The sequence below is a fragment of the Sturnus vulgaris genome, chromosome 17 (genome assembly GCF_052056855.1).
Source record: "Sturnus vulgaris isolate bStuVul1 chromosome 17, bStuVul1.hap1, whole genome shotgun sequence".
NCBI classification, from domain to species: Eukaryota; Metazoa; Chordata; class Aves; order Passeriformes; family Sturnidae; genus Sturnus; species Sturnus vulgaris.
In genome coordinates, this window is record NC_142259.1 from 8540257 (window position 1) to 8561190 (window position 20934).

The 20934-nt window shown below is 43.6% G+C and overlaps 1 protein-coding gene across 3 annotated transcripts in view; it reads right to left on the reverse strand.

The window, feature by feature from the left end:
• Positions 1-1942: 1942 nt before the first annotated feature.
• The window catches only part of EYA2 (EYA transcriptional coactivator and phosphatase 2), an 87382-nt gene continuing 68390 nt past the window's right edge, over positions 1943-20934 (reverse strand). For 2 of the 3 annotated variants that reach the window (XM_014888950.2, XM_088174961.1), the window contains 7 exons: positions 15266-15355; positions 9830-9888; positions 8866-9026; positions 7796-7910; positions 7106-7227; positions 6217-6317; positions 1943-2862 (listed from right to left, as the gene is read on the reverse strand). In XM_014888950.2, coding sequence (XP_014744436.1) covers positions 2782-2862; positions 6217-6317; positions 7106-7227; positions 7796-7910; positions 8866-9026; positions 9830-9888; positions 15266-15355 — 729 coding nt within the window. In that variant the 3' untranslated portion in view covers positions 1943-2781. The remainder of the gene's footprint in view (positions 2863-6216; positions 6318-7105; positions 7228-7795; positions 7911-8865; positions 9027-9829; positions 9889-15265; positions 15356-20934) is intronic. The other variant, XM_088174962.1, reaches the window with a different exon arrangement.

Consider the following 20934-nt stretch of genomic DNA (forward strand, 5'->3'; position numbering starts at 1 on the left):
TTTCTTTGTGACTAAGACAGGTGACACACACACAATATGCTTTGGGTTTCTCCAAGTTTTCAAGGAACGTCACAATTTTTTTATTAAACTGTTTTAGAAAAATGTTCTGTGTTCCTGGATTTCCAGTTTTGGTTCAATCTGGAGGAATGTTCATTTTTGCACAGTCTCCAGATCACAGGTAATGTCACTTAGGTTGGCATCCTCTGTCTCAGAAGTCTGGGACTTTTGCATCCAAGCCTGTCCAGTCTGATGCTGTGTAACATTTATTCTTTGGTTGGATGGATACATGTCAGTGTTATGTGTATTTGTGGGTTAGAAATGGGGCCTCTGGGTGCAGTTGTAGCCCCTCAAGAGAGCATGAATTGGGCAAGACTTCTCTGTGTGTGTGTTAATTATAAGTTAAAAGAAACAGGGAGCTTATGAAACACTGTAAAAATCTGTGAATATTGTCTGAAGTTCCTGCTCCTGCAGTTACTTTGTTCTGTACATTTGTAAACCACAGTTTACAAATGTTCCCAGTGCTACTGTTTACAGAAAAGCACAAAACTGGAAAGCTTGAAATGATGTTTTGGCCTTCCCCATGGAATTTGGATGCTGAAACGAGGCCTTGTGTTAGAGGAAAGTGAGGTACAAATTGTAAGAAACCCCACTGCTTTCTGACACCTGTTCCAGCCTGTGGAAGTTTTTTTTTTAATTAATGAACATGTTTTTTTCCTAGAAAAGATATGTTTTCTTTCCTCCTCTAAAATAACAGGTGACCAAATCCTAGTAAAGTATGTAGAAAATGCAGAAATAGATCTAACTACAGGTGAAGGAACTAAGCAAGACCTGTCCATATGTCTGTGCATGTTCCCAGGCCTTTTGGATGTTCCTAAGCACAAAACTGCTGTAGATCCCCTCTTTTATCCATGATAAATTGCCTGGAACAGTAAATCCTGATACTCTTGCTGCACTGAGAGATGAATGTGCCATGGTGTTACCTGTGAAGGTGTCACCTGAAGAAGTCACCTGTCTGACCCTTGGTGTGTCCTGCCCAAAGCTCTGCTATGGAGGTCAGCAACAAAACCAAGAGCTTTCAAACCTTTAAATATATTCTGAAAGCAACAGCTTCCAAGAATCTAAGAAAAAAACCAGAATCAGTGCTCAGTCGAGTCAGTTGTCTTAAGTCAGGTGTTAAATTTGGAATTTTAAGGAAGATCAATTAGCTAATTGATGGGGTATTAGAAGGTGAAGTTGTGCTTCTCTGGGAATCTGCAGTCCCTGGTATTTATTCCTCTTTCAAAAGTGTATGTACCAGAGCACTTACCTTGCAAGCATTAGTCAATTCTCCACTGACTTTGTCACAAACAGAAAGTTGTATCACAAGTGAAGGAAACCATTCTTAGAGCAGGGAAGCCTTGAGGAAAAAAGTTTTGCTCAGCAAGCCCTGAGACCGGCAATGCCTGTGCTACAAAAGTGACATTTTGCACGGAGTTGTGCTAAGCCCAGCGAGCAGCATGTACTGAAAGGCTGGGCTTGGTCATGCTGATCTATCACAGCTGCTGTGGGGCTGCTGCCTTGCATTGATTGAGATCAGATTTTCTGCTTTAGCTTGGCAGAAAATCCCCTCTCAGATCTAGCACTGTTTTCTCTAAATGTTTTTAGAGGTTAGGAGTATCCTTCAGGTGTGTGTGGCACTTGTGTAATCCTTTGAGGTGGAGGTTGTAGCACTTGCTGCATCTCAAACCCCTCCTTCCAGAGGGGCTCTGATCCTTCTGACCTTACCTGGTGCCACAGTGAGAACCATCAGCTATTTTCTAACCAAGAGATCCACCCAGGCCCAGAGAATTTAAATATTTTGACAGCAACATTACCAGTCCAGCCTTAAAACAGGAGCACACATTCCACATCCTACCTTTATATCCAAGAGTGGTGGGAGAGAAGGCAGGTACTCCAGTCCCCCAAAATGTAAACATGTTTTTATTTAATGCCTTTCACTCATCACAAAGTACTTTTTCCCATCCTCAGCCCCAAGACGGCAATATAAGGCACCGTGTAGACACAGGCACAGTCCATGAACCATCTTGGTAAAGCTCAAAAACACAGCTACAGTTCTTACCAGCAGTTCCGTGTGTCCTTACTACTCATGTACACAATATGATTCTCCCCAGAGTTTGTTCTGGAGAAATGAACTATTAATTTAGAACAGTAAGACTTTCCCCACCCCCCCACCCCGCAAAAGCCAGATGAAAACCACAGGTACAGAGCTTAATACCAGAGTAATGAGATTAGTTCATAAATTAAAGAAAAAAAAATTTAAAAAATTAAAACAAAACAAACAAAAAACCCCAAAACAACGACCAAAAAAAAAAAAATCAACAGTTTGACTCCTATTTTCAGAAGGTCCTGTGTGATGTGATGGATTGTGCAGAGACTCCTTGCTGTGTCCTCTTCTCCTTTCAAAACCAAGAACGCTGACAGGGATACCCAGACTTGAAGCATTTGCCTTGTTGATGGCAAAAAGGCCATTAGAGCTCTGTGTCTCCACCTTAGCCAGCAACTGCAGCATCCCAGCGACTGATCAGGAGGATTTTCCTCTGTCCAAAGGAAGGAGGACTTGAGACAATATTCTTTGGCTGCAAGTTCTTAAAGGCTTCCACTGAAAGGGTTCTCCTTCAAAAAAAAGAAAAACTGCAGTTGCTGTGGGATTTTTTTTTTTTTACTAAGAAAACATTGAGGAATAGGTGGAACCGATGTAAGAGTCTGAGTGAAGCCCTCCCAGTGCTAAGATGTTGGGATCTGCTACAAATATTCAAGTTCCAAGGCGTGCCGAAGAGCTTCCAGGTCAGCGTGACAAGAGATTCTCCAGAAGGGCATGTTGTGCTAGAGTGAAACCAAAAGAGTGCAATTTTTTTTTCTGTTTTTGTATAACGCTGAGATCAAAACAACTTTCTTAGCTTGTACCCTCAGGAACAGAGTTTTGTGCTTGGCCACCAGGTACTTGTCACAGTGCCAGAGGCAAGGAGGCTCATCTTAGGGAGAAGGGAGGAAGGGACAAAGTGGGAAATGTCTCTTTGTTCATCTGTCTCTCCTATGCAGACAGGAAGACACACCCTTCACAATTTAGGAGTATGTGGGCTGCAATTTTTGCTCCAATTTTTTTCCCCCCCACAAATTAATTAAGAATGTTTCTAGAATTGCAATATTACTAAAAACAGTTTTAAGCAAACATCAGTAGTGAAAGCTGTTATCAGTGATTCACAGACAAGTAAATCAAATCTATCTGTTGGAAAAGGAAGTTACTAAAATTCATAAAAATGTAAATAAAGGGATAAAATGCCACACAATCAAAATGCTTTCTAACAATTCACCTTCCCAATTAACTGGAACAGTAGGTCACACTGCATTTTCTGTAAATGTAGGAACTGGTATTATTGCTCAGGTCAATTATTCATTTAATGTAACACTTGCCTCAGGGGAAGATGCAATAGGCTTATAAAACAGCCTGTCCCAAAAAAACCGATCCTAATTCCCTTTATGGGAGATCATCTTAAATTACTGTTCTGCCTCCCTGTTTTTGAATTGGTATTTGCCGTGATAAATCTGAAGCCCTGTACACACATGTCCAAATTTTAACCAGCCTGTTCCACTTGAAATCTGAGCATCTGGACAAAATCTGGAAGGTCAGCTACCTGTGACTCACTCTATCTTCTTTACAATATCCTGATCATTCTCCTAAAAGTTGTGAATATACTGTAGGAAAACAAGACTTGCAGCTGAAAGAGGACAAAGTGTCAACTTTTTAACTGCTGTGAAACAAGTGCAGTTCAGTTTCACTGGGGACCTGGAATGTTACCTGTCACCAGAGTGCCCTGAAAGCATCCCTGAACAGCAGAGCTCCTTAGCAATAGCTGTGATCCCCCTGGCTGCCTGCACGCAGAGAATCTCAAAATAATTAGAACATTACATGTTAAATACATTTTTTTTTGTGTGTGTGTTCTGGTGAGCCTGGGGTTTGCACTGGATTTGTTTCTTCTCCAAAACTGTTAAAGCAGTTTAATCAAGGACACAGCTCCTTTCTGTGATTTTGTAACAGTGGGGACTCTGATTTTCTTTGCTTTCTCCCAAAATGTCAGTCTCTGCACAGTCAGTAATATATTTGTAGTATTGAATGTACAGAAAGCCTAAGCTGACAGCACTTAGTCCCTCCAGCACGGGCATAATGCTGCAGAGAATCTTTTATCCCTGCAGGAATTCACCTGTAACCACCCTGCTCCTGCATAAACAGCTTCAACAAAGCTTCAGAGAGCATACACTTCCCAGAGAGATTGAAAGGAAATATTCCTTTTCCAATTGTACCTACCTGTGTACAAAAACTCCAGTGGTTCTAGATGTTTATGTTACAGAGTGTCTATTTACACTCCTCTAACCTTTAAAGACAACTAATGCTTCTCTCTGGTATGTTGCCTGTTGCCTGCCGGTAAACAGATGTTTTCTTTGAGCTGTTTATCAGTGTGTGTAGAGACAGCAAGCAAACCCAGACAGCTGAAGAGACTGAAATACACTGCCCTGCAATTTCACTTTAAGGGGAAAAGTTATTTCCTTCCCCCTCCCCTAGTTTCTATTAAACTCTTTCCATTAAATTATCTGTTTTTCTTTCTTAAACCAGAAGAAAACTTGGCCTCCCAGCCACTCCTGTTGTTCAGCAGTTACAGATTTATCACTCATCAGACAGGTGAAGAAAAATGACCCACAAAACTGGAGATGTTATCAGTGCTGTCAGCAAAACAGCAAAAGGCTCTCTCCCTGTGCCCTCCTTATTTTTTTTTCTGTATAAAGCTCAGGTGTGTAGAAGGTTTGATTAATGATTGTCATCAATCAAAGGAGGCGACAGCCCAGCAAAGAATGTGCTCTACTAATGGCTGAGCTGCTTAGGCAGGGGACAGGAGGCTGCTGAAACCCCAGCAGAGGAGATTGCTGAACCTGCCCAGCTCCCCATGCAGCCTTTGATGCTCTTCTGTTCACTGACCCACTGCCTTTGAAGTGTGCCACAAGCAGCAGGCCATTGTCACTTCAGCCCCAGTCAAGCATTTTGGACTCTTCCTGACAGCTCCTTAACCCTTCATGAGCTACAAAACCATCTGCAGGTTTAGGTAGTTTTCTAAGGTGGGTGTAGATATTGTTGCTTCCACTGGTGAGGAAAAATACACTATAAAAAACAAGAGTTTCTGCTGCTTTGCAGATTACCTGAGATACAGTTCTGGGGACAGAACATGTAGCCCCCACCTAATTTGCTGGGATCCCTTTGTTCTTGAGATCTAATATTTCAACATCACCTGAGCTACACCAGTCATTTGTGTATCTGTTAAAAAATTAAAGTTAGCTGAAGATGGAGCTCATTCAGCCAGTTCCTGCATCTCAACCCGTGTGCATTGCTCCTGGAGCAAAGGCAGCTCTATCACATTTCTCCAGTCACATCAGCAGCACAAAACCCAGGATGCACAGAGGCATCTTGTAAATAATGTTTGCCATTAATAAATTGTATTCCTGGCCCTGTAAAGCCAAATAAATGGAAGTTCCAGGCAGGGACTGTTCTGTTCTAAAGTTTAGGAAATGAAAACTTTGGCTGTTCCAATTCTCATTATTCCTGATCACACTGCTTTTGCAGTTTCTGTTCTTTGCCTTCAGTCAATTTTCTAATTTCATTTTGCTTGTGAAATTAATCACATTGATCCAGAAGTCACTGGTAAAGGCAGCAACACTGTAAAAGTTCCTTTGGTATTTGCTATAATGAAGTTACACTCCATGATCTCAATGAGTCATAAATACAAACACATGTATGGATATAGGCGTATTCTAGTAATTAATTCAAAATTAATTCCAACAATTTAGAATTTACAAAAGCAGCATGTGAGAACAAAAATTCACTCTGCCTGCTCATCTGAGATCACACACTGGAATTTCCCTTTTCATGTCTTTATAGCCATCTTTATTAAGCAAGAATGATTCCTGGAACATGTGACACACCAACTACCTGAAATATTGTACCAGCTGCCAAAGTGGAGGGGATTTAGAGTATGGAATTTCTGACAAGATGATTGTTGATTTTGCATATTAAGAAATGAGACCAACTGTAAGCTGTTTCAAATGGAGGGAGCCTCATTAAATGCTTAAATTAAGAAAGGGTCATTGCAATCAAAACTTGGAAGAATCCAGCATGGCATCCACAAACTGTACCTTTTTTGCTCCCTGTTCCTCTTCAACACCATCTCCTATTACAATGTACACGGCTTTCCTTCCAAACCTCTGCATTATTCTTTCAAAACAGCTCTCTTTCCCTGAGCAACACAAGAGAAGAGACATTTTTTTATCTGGACACACACCACAGGCAGAGCTAATATGGAGGCACAGGACCTGAAATTCTCCCCTAACTGAACTGGCTGCAACATTCTTTATTTTCTTTTCAAAAAATCTTTTGAGGCAGATCCTCTCCATCTCATGACAGTTATTAGCACTTGTTTTGTCAGCCAAGGACTTGCAAGTGCTGCCAGTTTTCTGTGAGCTTTGTGACTGTGATGCCTTGCTTAGGCCACCAGCTGGCAGACTGATGTGACACTCATGGCATTCAGTTTCCAGAGGCCTCTTCTCTTCATTCTGGGTGCAGTAAAACATGAAAATGCAATCCTCAGAGGTTCAAATACACCAGAAAGAACAGAATACAAAAAAGCCCCAAGCCAACCCTACCAGTAGTTGTAAGTCACAAAGCTTCACAAAGCTCATTCAGCACACTTGACCCCTCTGCAAGGCTAAGAGGATGCAGAGTGTTTCTGTACCAGGTCCAAGCAGACTTTCCTTCCAGCTGGGTGCAGCTGGACATCCCACGAGCAGCCAGTGCTCCACAGGGTGGATATATTTCTATAGATCTGGCTCACTTCCCCATGAAGACATTTGAGAAGTGATTTTCAGACTTTTTTTTCCCTGCAGTCTGTACTAGGTTAAGTGTGGGAGTCAGGATGTGAATTAGACATCTGTAAGTAAGGAGCTAAAAATAAAGCTCACTCACTGCATGACTTAGGGACAAAACTTCAGCCTGGCTTAGGTGAGGCTTCAGTCAGTTTGCTCTTACCTGTTTTTGTTGCACTGTAAATGTTTTCAATGGGGAAGACAGTGCCCAGTCCATAGAGAAGCACTTTAGCCAGAGCTGGTATAAGCTGAGTTGTGGTGACCAACACATTCACACAGTTAGGCCTAGGAAACAGAAATTATTAGAAATCTGGGTTTCTCTCTTTCACCCTGGACTGAAAGATGGTAGGAAGCAAACCTTTCCTTCCTTTGCAGCCAGAGGAAGATAATGTGAGCACCAGAAATGTCTTTTGAGCAGCTCAGTAGAATGAAAAAAACATAAACCAAACTAGCAAAGATGATGCAGCCTTACTGCAAGCTTGCCAGGATCTCTTTGGTGGGAATTTCAACACAATGTGGAGATGTCCATGCTGGGTTCTGGGAGTGAACGTGTTCAGGGACAGGAGGGCTCTTCCCTCCCTCTCCTCTTTTGTAAAGCTGCTCATGAAAGTGGTGCCATGGATGAGGGAGCCGAGGAAAGGCAAGGAAAAGAAAGAACTGCTTTGCTTTTGCTCAGCTCACCATGCCAGGCTCACCCCAAGCCTTGACAATTCAGCCTGGCAAACTGTGCAGACCCACAGGCTTGGCCAGCAAAGCCCTGTAGACGTGTCCTGATTTGTTCAGAGGGGGAAAACAAGGGAAGCAAAGGAGCTCCTGGACCAAACCCACAGGCAATTCCTGGAGCTGTTCTTACCGGGAATGTATCAAATTCAGCGCCTTCAGGGCATGTGTGAGCCAGAGATCAGTCAGAGCTTCCAGTTCTGCCCTCAGCTGCAGCCAGGTCTCCCTCTTAGGAGCTCCTATTAAACCTGCAAGCAGGGAAAGTGTCTTTGCAGGAGCACACAAAGGGAATTGCCTGGCTTTGTCTGCACAATGCCAAAGGCACCTGCCTGTGTTCTGAGCTCTCCCACTGCCCCTCTCTTGGCCCTGGTGCCACTGCCTCCCTTTGTCACTGCCATGTCACTCCAACTGCAGCACAATCCTCTGCTGCTGCAGCTCAGCTTCCTTCCCCTCTGGTGGAATGGTGCAGTCAAGGACACAAGGCAGGACCTCCTTGGAACACCTTTCCTGGAGTGAGCATAAAGCTTGCAAGGGAAGTGAGCAAGAAAATGGAAGAGCAGTGTCCAGTGGGCAGAGACCTGGGCAGAGAGACACCTGAGGCCAGGTTGGTTTTGTTTCTCCTGAAAAGCCATCCCCATTTCCAGTGCATGCAGGGTAGACTTGTCCTCCAACCAATAAATATGTTGTGGTGATGCTTTGAGTTTTGCTTCTTTCTTTTTCTAGTCAGAGGGAAACCTGCACTGATGTACTGAAAAGGAAGCTGAGAGTCTCTTGGAAGACCTGTCTGAACTAGGTGAGATGAAGGAACCCAGAGAATCCTGGTATCTGGTGGTATTGTTTTGGGGGAATTAAAAACAAGCAGTTATAATACAAGAAAGCCTTCAGACACGCTGTGTAAAAAAAAATATTTAGTTCTGAACTGTTTGCTTGCCTGCTGAACATTCTGGAAAACTGGAGAAGGTTGTTTCCCTGCCAAATAAATTAAAAAATAAAGCCCCACACTTGGACTTTCTCAAACCACTAAACCAGGTATTTTAGTGTGCCTCCCACAAATCCTGTACAGAACCACATTTCAGGGTGACTGCAAAGGCACTTGCTCAGCTCACTCACATCATGAGGCTCCCTACACCTCCTCCAGAGATGGCCCTAGAGGGTGTCCAGTTTTTGGGAAGATGAAAGGCCTGCTGGTGGCCTGGCACTTACCCCCCACATTGTTTTTGTAGGTGTTGTACATCTCTTTGACCCGGCGGTAGCGGAACGCCAATTTCCTCATCCAGTCAACTCCCCCGTGAACCCCCGAGCCCAGGCACAGGTTTGCACTGGCACTGGAACTGTGGAAGCCATCCGCAGAGAAGTTATAGGTGCTGGGAGAGAGGGAGGAGGCAAGGGGACAGGTCAGTGCAATGACAGCCTGCACAGTGCCAGCAGGGAGGGGAAACCATTGAAAACAAATGTGGAGACAAGTGGCAGCAGAGACACACACAGGACACGCTGTACAGAACTGAAGTTCATCTTCAGCACAATCACTAGCACAGATCTAAAAAATGTTCTGTTCCTGCAGCAATTTCTCACAATAATCATCCATAAAACCACAAATTGCAAAGCTCTGTATGAGTCCTGCACATGTCATTCTTTTCCTTTTACATGGCTCTGCAGGCAACACTTTGGGAAAAGCAGATGGAATTGTACAGAAGTAGTTGCTATGATGACCCAGCTTACACAGGTAATGGTAATGTTTGTGCACTTTGGGTACAAGTTTCAACAAGGATCTGGCATGGTAAAGTCCAACTGCTCACTACTAAGCCCATTCACTACAGACTGGACTGTGGGAAACCTTTCAGTCTGGTTTTGAAGCATTTTGGCAGCAGCTGTTACAATTGTCTGGTTAAATCATATCAGAAACTGGTGTGGTCTGACTGGAGTTCAGCCTAATGTAGATGTATGTCCCAGAATGGTTCAAAGCTCAGCATAGTCAGGCCTGACAGAAGGGACAGGCACAATCCTGTGAGAGAAGGGACTCTGTACTTGTGTGTGCTTGATAAATGCAGACTGCATGGAGCCAGCAGGGGAGACAGTGCAGGTTTGAGAATCTCTGACCAGCCCTCTGCTATTTCCACATGGCTGGGGACTGCCTGTCCTGCAGCTTCCAGCTTGGGAGACCTCATACCTCAGATCTTGACCATTGTCATCTGATGATACATCATCTATGTGGATCTGGTCGCAGTCCTGAGATAAAAAAAAACCCAACCAGTAGTAAGTAAATGTTGTGGAAAAAAAGTTTGAAATAATATAATGCAAAATTACTTTAAGTATAATATTAAGGAGATAAAATCTTACAATTTGCTAGTATTGTAGTCTGGCCAGGTAATTGTTAGCAACAAGTATCACACAGAACTTGCACAAAATATGAACAGACAGAGAATGTGTGTGAGATCTGCTGTTATCTAAGGGCACAACAGCTCTTGAATAAGACAGTGAGTGGAACTCCTTCCTATGCAGACAAGAGAGAGAGAGATGCTTGTGTTTTAGCCAGGAAAGCTGTGCTTTTTCTACTCTGTATGCATGATAAGGCAGAGACTTGGCAGCCTTTCCCCCTGTGAGAATACTGCTTTGGACAGGAGGTGTATGCCCACATAATTACAGGGGGAGAAGATGTATCCCACAGGGATTCCCGGAGACGCCTGTCCTGCCCGTGTTTTCCCAGATTGTTCTGAGGGGGCTGAGCTGCCTTTGATGTGCAGGGAAGCTGGGCTGAAGCACTGAAGGCAACACTTCCACTGCCCCAGCCACAGACTGAGCAGAGGAATAATGTGTGTCAGTAATGAGGAAATCTGTGCGCAGGAAATTTAACCAGAATATACACTTGGAGCTCAGCCTGCATGAAGTATGTGCTCGAGATCTTATCTTCCAAAATTCTTCATTGTTCAAATGGTGGAGGCCCTGCCTCAAAAATGTGAGAAATGTTATTCCTTTGGTTTCTTTCCCAGTCTCAGCATTAAGATTAGAAAGAGAAAAACTGGGAAGTTCCCCCTACCACCTTAACTCTCCTTTCTCCATGAGTCTTACAGGAGAGAGCAGAACAGAAAGCCTGCAAGCTGATGAACACTATCTTTTGTTTTGGTCGATTTTCCAACAGAGTTTAAAAGCTGTGACACTTGGTACCATAGGACTCTGCAGTCAGAACAACTGCAGCTAACCAATGTGCAGTAATTCTTCACCACTTCAGTGTTCTGTAAACCACAGAATTTGTTTTACCTTCCTTAGACAATGATGAGTAGCCCCTTTCAAAAAATGAAAAAAAAAATCCCCAAACAAGTAACCAAACTTGTTGTCAATGGCAAAACATGACAGATAGTTCTTGTCCATATTAATGAGATTTTCTGCACAATTTTAGCTAATTCTCAAAAAGACACACAATTGCATATTGTTCTCATCTCATCAGCTCTCTTATCAACCCATCACTGGAGTGCATACTGCTGTATATAATATATGTTATATATTGCTGTATATAATTGCAGCCCAGCAGCTGAAGAGCAGATCTCTGCTGGCACCTCTCTCCTCCCACCCCAGCGTTTTAAGCCCCCTCCCAGTAGCTGCTGTGCACCGCGCTGGGGTCACGCTGGTGCAGCCCACTCCCCTCCAGCTGTACAGCACGGGCCATGAAGTCAGGGGAAAGGCATTTGTGGAGGGATCTGTTTTTCTCATTTGTGAATGGATTGTTCTGTACACTGCAGTGTGACAAGAGCAGCTATCACATTTCTGAGTTAATAAAACACCCTGACACAGGCTGAGACGCTACCTCATAGCGCCGGCTGCGCTCTCGTGTTACGGGGAGCTCGGAGCTGCCGCAGCCACACGGGCACCACCTTCCACCACTGCCTCACAAAAATCATCCCTCACTCCTGCAGGATTTCCCTGGAACCTCACGGAGTGGGGAACCAAAGCAGGATGCCCTGGCTGCTGAGGAGGAGGGGGCTGGAAGGGCAGGAAGGCTGTGATGGGGACACGGCCCCGGTGTCACATCTGCTGGTTTTTAAGCGGAGACACTGGGATCTCGGGGCGGTGTGTGGCACACACAGCCTGCACCTCAGTTAAACGTGTAAAACCTCAGCCAGCCCTTGCAGCTCTGGGCACTGATCTGGTTTTACTCTTGGGATATCTCTGTGTGTCCACAACCTGCCTCCAGGTGGGAGCAGCCACGTTCAGAGGAGCCTGAGCTGATTTAAATGGCACTGCTGGCTTGGAGAAAGCCTCTGCTGCCTCCCTGTGAAATCAGGGCTCCTGAGAGCTCCTTCTGTTACCCCTCACATCCCTCTGCCTGCTCTCAAGGTATGTCCCGTGCAGGTACGGAAACAACTTACAAGGCACACACAGTCTGTTTGTGGATCAAATAAAGAGTTTTAACCATCGCATGGATTCACTGAGCAGTGGAGCTTGCATCCCTCACTGGGTGCGGGCTAACAGCTCCCAGAGCACAAAACCTCCAGGGATGGCTCCAAAAGGAGTAAACACACTAATCCCCTTGTTTGTTAATTCCTCATGCCCTTGTCTGTCCTCCTGTCCTTAATACCTGTTTTCCAGAAAGCTAGACAATAATATCTCCAGAGGGATTGGGGGTGGAAGGTGCTATTCTTTAGCCAGCATTGTACTGTGAACAAAAGGCAGCTGGGGAAAAAAAGCACAACCCTGGAAAGCCCAGAGTCTGTATTTTAACTTCACTGTGACTTGTAACCTTTGGTAACTTTTTTTCTCCCTGATTCCCCTAAAAAGGGGAGCAGAGAGGGAAAATATCTTCTGTCAGATGAATATTTGCTGATATATTCTGCACCTTGCCTGGCTCACACTTGCAGCCTGTAGGGATTTCATCTGCCTGTAAGACTTGCTGACAGAGAATCCCTTTCTGTAAAAAGACTGAAAGTTTTTAGTAGGAGCCTAAGACTTCTACAGTCACCCCCTGCCCTGGGGAGCAGTGATCAGGCTCCTTCCACTCAGCCACCCCGAGGTTTGGGGTCAATCAGCTGGAACCTGGCCTGTCTGCTGGCCTGCAGCACTGAGACAGGATGTGCTGAAGCAGGATGGATCTGAATAGATCCATCTGAATGGAACTGCATAGCCAAAATGCATTCAGCTAATGCATCCAGGAAACAATTACCTGAATCCCTTCTGGGCAGATCCTGAGAAAAGATAAAGCCCTGGCTAACCAGAATTACAGAATCCTTTTCTTTTTTTTTTTGGACAGCAATCATCTCTCAGATTTTGAAGCCAGATTTTTGCAATGATGTGACATCACATCCTCACCAAACTAAGGAGGATCACACAAATGCTACCAAGGGCTGTGCAAACCTTGCCAACCTTGCTGTATCTATGGACAAATGTTTTGTCCTCATCAGGCACTTCCTGGGAATGCTTCAGATGGGCTTTGCACCCTGGCAGCACCTTCTCCTCTGCACAACACTGCAAACTGCAGCCAGCAGAATCAATCACAAAATAAATTTAGCACAATTTCCCTGTGCTAAAGCAAGGGAATTGATTTCCTTGTCCAACCTGCCTCTCTGGAAAGGAGGGGTGACATTTTCTCCACTCTTCCCCTCACTCCACTGTCAGGACTGAGGTTAGTCCAGTCTGCTGAACCCGGATTTGTGTCAGAGGAACATTTTGCTGTGTTTGAAGAACTCCTGCTTTGGTTTCCAGTGGGCAGCTCTGGCCCTGCTGTCTCAGCTCCAGCCCCTCACACTCTGCCCCAGCACAGAGGATGGTCAGAAATGGTTTCTGCACTGTGCAGTTTTAGCTCATTTTGTCTTGTTCAGGCCAGCATTGCACCACATGATGGTGCTAATGTATATGGTAATGCTTCTGCTCTACAACTGAATCTGTTCACATGCTGTTTCTTACAAATTCTTTTTTTTTTTTTAATTTTTAAGGATGTCATACACTGCATTTTTTAAAGCCCAGTACTCAGTGATGTATGATCCTTAAATACCACTGTGAATACACAAAGGTGACTTTTATTTATCATCCTAAATGAAGCAGTAGGGTGGGTAACTCTGGATGACTGTTGCTGCAAATTCTTCCAAACTGACATGGCTTTTTTGGAAAGAAAAATTCTGTAAGGCACATTTACTTTTCTTTAATTCTCCATCATCCATCAATTTTTGCATTGAAAAAGCTCAGCTAAAACCAAACCACCAGTGCCCAGAGCTGTTACTGACTGACAAATGTGCACGATTTGATGAAGGCCAGACAATTTGCTGCTTCATTTAAAATTTTGGAGCAGTAAGTGAAAAAATGAGAAAACTTATTTTTAAGTGAAAAAAAGGAGAAAACTTATTTTAAAACTGGTAATTCTTGCAGAAGTCTAGAAAGGCAGATGGGTTTTGGAGGGTCACTGTGCAGGACATGAAGCTTTGTTGCATCACATATTGAGATGTGATGGGTGAAAGTGATGGTTCTGTAATAAGTATTACCACTACTTAAATAATGCCCTGGGCTCCCAAAGAGGAGCTCTCTCTATTTTTTTCTCTAAGAGAAAGATTTTTCTTTATACTTTCCATGCCTTCATCACAAACTCTCTCTACGAAAAAAGTTGAAAGAGGAAAAATCTGTCGGTTCAGGTGCTTGTCTTTGAAAGGAAATAAAAATTTTCAGCAAGTGAAAGCTCAAGACTGCAAGGAGCCAGGTGGCAGGAAAGGCTGTGCCTCCCCTAACACAGGGGACCACAGTGCAATCAAGCACTGAAGGAACCAGAAATTCCCGCTGAACTCCTCAGGAACAGAAAAAGTTCTCTCCTTTCATCTGGCACAGAAACAAATTCTTCCTTTTTCAAGTGAAGGGAAAAAAAAAAAAAAAAAAAGACCATAGAAGTCTGCCCAGGGATGCCAGGTTTTTTCTTCTCCAAATGCCTCCCAGCAGTGTTTTGATTCCAAGGTGCCCAGAGCACAAACCCCACCTTATCACTCTGTACATGATCCATTCACACTGAGAGCTCTGACTGCAAATGCCAACACATTTTCATCACTGCTGTACAGCTGCTCCTCAGCATCCTGCCAGCATCACTTGGCTGCCTTTTACCACACACCCAAAAGGATTTTTGCTTTGTATGAGAGACAGTCAGGTCTAACCATGTCACCAGCAGGAAAATTCTTCCTCTTGGTTGTCACATTGGAACTCCCAGAGTTTCATCCTGCAGTATTCCTGAGCTTGAGCAAACCTCCTGCTCTGTCTGTGCAAAACCTTCCTCGAGAACAGAGCAACATTTTCAAAACCTCTGCTTTGGCTCATAGCTAATTGCTGCCTGCCCCCATAGGCTCTCTGCCAATTTAGCTTAATAAAATTATTACATAGCAAATTTCAGGTGAAGCAGCAGCAATGTCCTCATTATTACATTTAGTAAACCTGCAAAAAGCCATCATTGATTCATTGCTAACTGAGTATTCAGAAAGAAAATTCCTGAACACAATGGAGGTGTCAAAGGGATGCTTCCAGTAAGTCAACCATTTCTCTGGGGTCAAAAATAAAAAGTTTCTTGGGCAAACCCCCCCAGGTTTGTTGACCACATGGAAATGATTACAGAGAAAGATGTTAAATAAAATAAGCAGCTCCATACCTCCAGGTCATTGAAGAAGAGATGTGTATCTGCAAGGTTGAAGATCATTTCTTCCATCATGAGTCCTATCCGCACAGACGTTGTGGTGTCCTGGCAGGGGAAAATCAGGGTTTTTTTTTCCATTCACTTTGATTTTCTTTTTTGGGGATAGGTGGGAGGTCTTAGACCAAACTCAGGATCTACACATTCTTAGTTCTTAAGATACATTTATTAAAGCAATTTTACCTCCCAAGTGTATTTTAACATTAATATGATTTTTCTATCCTTTCTTTTGCTCTCCTCGATAAACAAATTCTGTTCTCTGCAGGATGTCTGTGACTCACCCTGACCACTAACAGCCCACACACTTCAGATGATATAAAGATTCTTTAAACACCTGAAACTATGTAAGAATCGCTTCAATAGGTTGGACAAAAATCTGATTTCCAATAGCATAATCAGTGCAAACGAAGTTACCAGCAGTGCATTTTCTTATTCATTAAATACTTAAAAAGCGCAAGCAAAAATTATCTGTATTTAATTTGATAAACAGTCATAGCACAAAAGCATTGTGCCTGTTCAAACTGAACAACAGACAACTTGGGAAAAGCCCACATTCCCACAACAGAATTTTCTTTTCGTTGTTAATTCATCTTCAGTAGGTCAGGCATCTCGTGTTGATGTATAAATCTGCCTTGTTTTAGCATGGTGTGTGACTTCGGCAGAGGAAATTCACCCACTTAAAGAGTCTCTGCTGTAATTTTCTGCAGATTTCTGTGGAGTGCTGTTATGGTATGACAGGACAGCAATGAATTGACTGAGGAGCTCTAGCAGGGAGCACAATGCTGGGAGGGTGAGCACATTTCAATCAACCTTTGTGGCAGACACTGCTGACATGGATGGTGTTCTACACACCAAGCTAATTATTACCCATTCTCAGTGCAGTTCTCTTTAATTAGAGCAGAATGGCTGTGGTTTCAGCCATGTGTGTGACTCACAAGCACCGTGCCCATCACAGACACTGTCACTCACACTTAAACGTTCTTGCTGCTGTCCCAGAAACAAGGGAACTGTCTCTGGGCAAAAAGTAAAAACTTCAGCAGACCTGCCTTGAACATGTCTCTCCTTTTCAGCCCCAAACCTGCTCCCCTGATGAGGCTCAGGGACACAGGTCTAATCAGGGCATTTCACTGTGGCCCCATAGGAACAGCACTGAATCAAATTTTACTACCCAGGTGTAGTTACACGGGGGAACTGTTTTGAAGAAAATATGCTGCTAGGAAGAAATTATTTTGTAAAATGGTTTTTAATGAAGCAATTTATTTTTATACATTTCAAGGATCATTAGCCTTTAAAACTCTTTCAGGAAATCTCATTGGTTGCTATCTGTCATTTATCCTCTAAGTTTCATTTTAGCTTTATTGGTATTAATCACTAATGGGGAGTAAGAAACATTTCCACAGTGTATGAAGTTACCTTCTCTTTAACTAAACAATATGGAAACCAAACTGTGGATGAGAGGGGGGGTGGAAAAAAAAAATCTTTCTCCTGAGATACAGAATATGATGGAATGAAAACAAAACAGAAAAATGCACTTTACCACCCAAAGGGGAAGTTGTTTGGGGAAACGATTTGGCACCACAGCTTCCACAGTATGGAGATTTCCTCCACAGCAAGGCACTCTTCCAAGTCTTAAAGAGGCTGATAAAGTTATAAGGCCAACCAGCACTCCCAGTATGACAGAGGTGTCCAGAGGCACGAGGCCAGGGTTCCTCCAGCAGTTATTTATTTGCATTTCTGGAGCTTCCAGAAGCATTAGTCCCAGACTTGAACCCCACTGTGCCTGAGGTTGTACCCACCCTGAGGAAAGACACAGCTGCTACAGCTGTCAATTCAAGTAGGAATAAACAGCAAAATCAGGCTGAGAGAAGCACCAAAATGAGATTGGTATATCCAAATTCTCTGTACAGTGTGTAAATAATCAGAAAGAGGACTATACAATTTGAAGATGTTTATGGAATTCTCTTCCTAGGCACTCTGTGCCACTCAAGATCATCCCTCTGCTGCCAGTGGTGCCCTGGTGGGCTGTGAGTGTCTGTGCTGGAGCAGGGTGAGCTCAGCAGAGCAATGTAAAGTTCCCAGTGATCCCTGCTAATGCCCTTCTGTAGGAAAAGTGTGCCCAGGAGCCCTGGGAAGGAGTTTCCTGCCTAACACATCCAGCCCATGCTTCCTGATGCATGTGAAGCCCAAGGACCACAGACAGCTTGAAATCAAATCTCCTCCAGGAACCACTTTTTGCAGTGAAAACAGATTAATCTAAAAACTCAACCCTCAGTGCTTGTTTAGTAACTTTAGAAGAGCGAGGTCCTCCCTCTGCTAATCTACAAGTCATGCTTTCACAAACAAGGACAATGAGAGGCAGGGGTGCAAAACAGGCAATAAACTCCTTTTGTAAATAAAACTTCCAGCAGCACAGTGTATCCCCACATGCCTCATCTCTGCCGTGCTCCATTGGTGGAGTTTCCTTCAGGGTCAAAATTAAACAGCCCCACAAATTACTTTTAGTGCAAAGCCCTGGTGCTCAGACATGGCAGATCAAGCATTCCTGATCCTCCCATGGCAGCTTGGGGGAGACAAGCATCAGGAGGGAAGTGATCATTCTGAATTATTCATTCCTCAATACACCCTTCACTCCCACTTCTAAAGAGCACAAGCCACAGTTTCAGAGTTGCCCATTTCTCCTTAGGGCACACCTGGAGGGAACTAAGAGGTAAAAAAGCCCCCATTCCCTCCTACTGCTTCATAAACAACAAGTGATCAAAACACACAAAAAACCAAGTAATTTTTCAACATTTTGATCAGAAATGTTTTCCCTAAAGAGCATCCTTGGACATGTCCCTGCTGTTTCTGTCATCACTGAGGCTTTCAGCTCAGGCCTGATGGCTACTGCTCACAGCTGACAGTGGCCACGCCTCGTGAGTGAGGCACTGCCAGCTCCCAGCTCCATGGCCACTTGCTTTGGGCTACTTTTGCTGCCTGTTCTGCACATATGCCTACTAGAGGAAAATATGGGCAGCAGCAGCCTGTGGAACATGCTGTAAAGGAAGACAAAAGCATCCATTTAGCATGGAGCACGTTTTCTTTCATATCCCAGTGGCACAAGCTCACACATTTGTTGCCAGTGTTGCTCTTAGTTTGGCCACTCGCATGCACTGTTTCTAACCCTTAAACTAGTTCTCTACATTTGAAATGTATTGTGATTTAAAAACTACAATTTGAGTTCATTTATGTCCTCTGAGCTACTACCACCTTGCCTAAAATTAATGTCTGTTTCAGTTTTCATTTTTAACCTTCATTTCAAGAAACAATGTGACAGAAGACTGCTAAAGGAGCTTGCTGAACAGCCTTCAGTTTTCCATGAAAACTGGAGGTGAGCAAAGAACAAATATTTCCCTATGACAGCAGTGGGAAGGTAGATCTGCTCACACCCCACCAAACTCCCACTGGTCTGTATTTCAGCAGAGCAAAGGGAATGAGAATGTGCGAGCACACCCAAATTAGCTTTAACGTGGCTGCAGGTTGCTGCCAGGACGTTGCAATGTGCACTGTGCTGGTCCCCAGACCCTCTCCAGGAGCTGCACAAAAACCTTCCCTGCTGCACCTCCACTGCCAGAGCAGCCCCTGGGCATTGATCACACTCAAACTGCACCACCAGCACCCTCCCAAAAGGCTCTGCATTAAAACCACCTTCCCACAGATCTCCTGGAACACGGAGATTGATTTTTCATACGCTGCTTCTACTTGCCCAGGAATATGCACAAAAAAAGACGTGTATTTGTTAGCACCTGCAACTAATCCAAGCTGCCTGTCCACAGCCAGCTCTCCCTTCCTGTACACTGTAACTCTGAAAGGAAGAGGGAAGCAGATTTATCTCTGGCAATCTCTCAAGTGCAAGTCACTCCTGCCTCCAAGCCTGGCTCCAAAGCCCTCTCCCTGCTGCTCTGCCTCGCAGGTGCCCTGTTCAGACTTGCAGGCCATCAGCACAGGGGCAGAGCTGCCTCCTTTGAGGCAGATAACAAATCTGCTTCTTGTCTGACTCTGCTTCTCTTCAGCAACGTGACAATTAACTCGACGTTGGAATTGTTGGGACAAAGTCGTTCTGAGCGTGGATCTTGGATTCAGACACCATCACCTCCCTTAAAACACCCCCCAAAATAAAGCCCTAGTATTTAAAACTAATCAGTCCTTTTAAATCCCTGCCAACTACCTATTTATGCCGAGAGCAAATAATTACTTTTCTACGAGGAAGAAAGTATTAATTAAGAGTATTCATCAGCCTCCTATTCTATAGGGTTTATCTGCCACAGGTGTCAGCCAGAGGTGAGAGACGGATTAGTGCACAATCAAGGGCCTTCCAAGTTAAATCTCCTCCTTGTGGTTATCTGTTAATAACAAAGTTGTCACCAAAAGAAAGAATTTAATAGTTTTAATTGGGTTTAATTACTTGGAAACGCCTGGAAAATGGACCAGCTTGGTTGTTGCATTAAAAAAAAAAAATTATAATCAAAAAAATTCAAAGATACAAATACCAAGGCCACATGTTTGAACAAAAAAGTCTGTGAGAATAATCATCCTTTCGTTGTAACATTTTATACCTTGATCAAAATTTTAGACATGAGCAAGACCTTCCTAGAATAATGGGAAATTAACCATGTGTATGAGTTCAAGTAAATTCATGTCTTTTTCAGGAAAAAAACCACATTTCACTCTTTTACTGGCTACACCTAAGTAGCTTAGCTTGCAGTTTTATCTCTAATAACACAGGCTACAGCCAGACTGAGCCTCTTAGAGCTTTCCCAGTGAGAGTGAGTATTTGTGAGGAAAGTTGTTTAAAGTAACGAAAGTGGATGAAGACCTGAAAGCCATTTTCAGAAGTGATTTACTTAAGGGACTACACTTGAGGCTTTTTTGAAAAAGATGATACCTTTTCAAATAGAACTCCTCAGTTTTTCAGGGTCCAAACTTTTTCCCACCAAAATAAAGTTATGAAATGGTATGAAAACATTGATACATCCAGGTTTATCAGACAATAAATAAAATATGAAAAATGAAGAGTGTCAAGAGACAGCACAGTGTGACCTTGTGGGAAGTCCATGATAGATGGAGAGCAAATATAACTGAATCCCTTTTCTTCAGATACCTTTTCATATTCAGCCTTCCTGTGATTTAAGGGGCACTTCTAAATATTCTTGCAGTTTCCTGAACTCCTTTTACTGTCGTGTCTCTTCCCATTTGGTTGGAAATGATTCCAGGAACCAAACGGGCACACAGGTCACTAAATCCTCACATTTAGGGGCACACAGAGGTTGAAAAGGCTCCCCTCCCTCTCCAGAGGAACCAGGCTTAGGGACAGGCAGCAACGACCACACTAATTTATCCAGGGTCTGAACCCATCGAGTCTGAAGTGGATTCCAGCCCTGTGGGAATATTGTACTTAAATACATGGGCCATGATGCTTGAGGATAAATGGCAATTATTTTTATCTAGTAATACAAGAGGTTCATGACCAAAAACCTACAAATAATTTCTTTTTGCTGTACATGGCATGCATTTCAGAAAAGAGAGTGGAATTTAAACCAAATTAATCTTCATTTCCTTCCCCTCAACACAGGAAAATCACTGTATTTCTG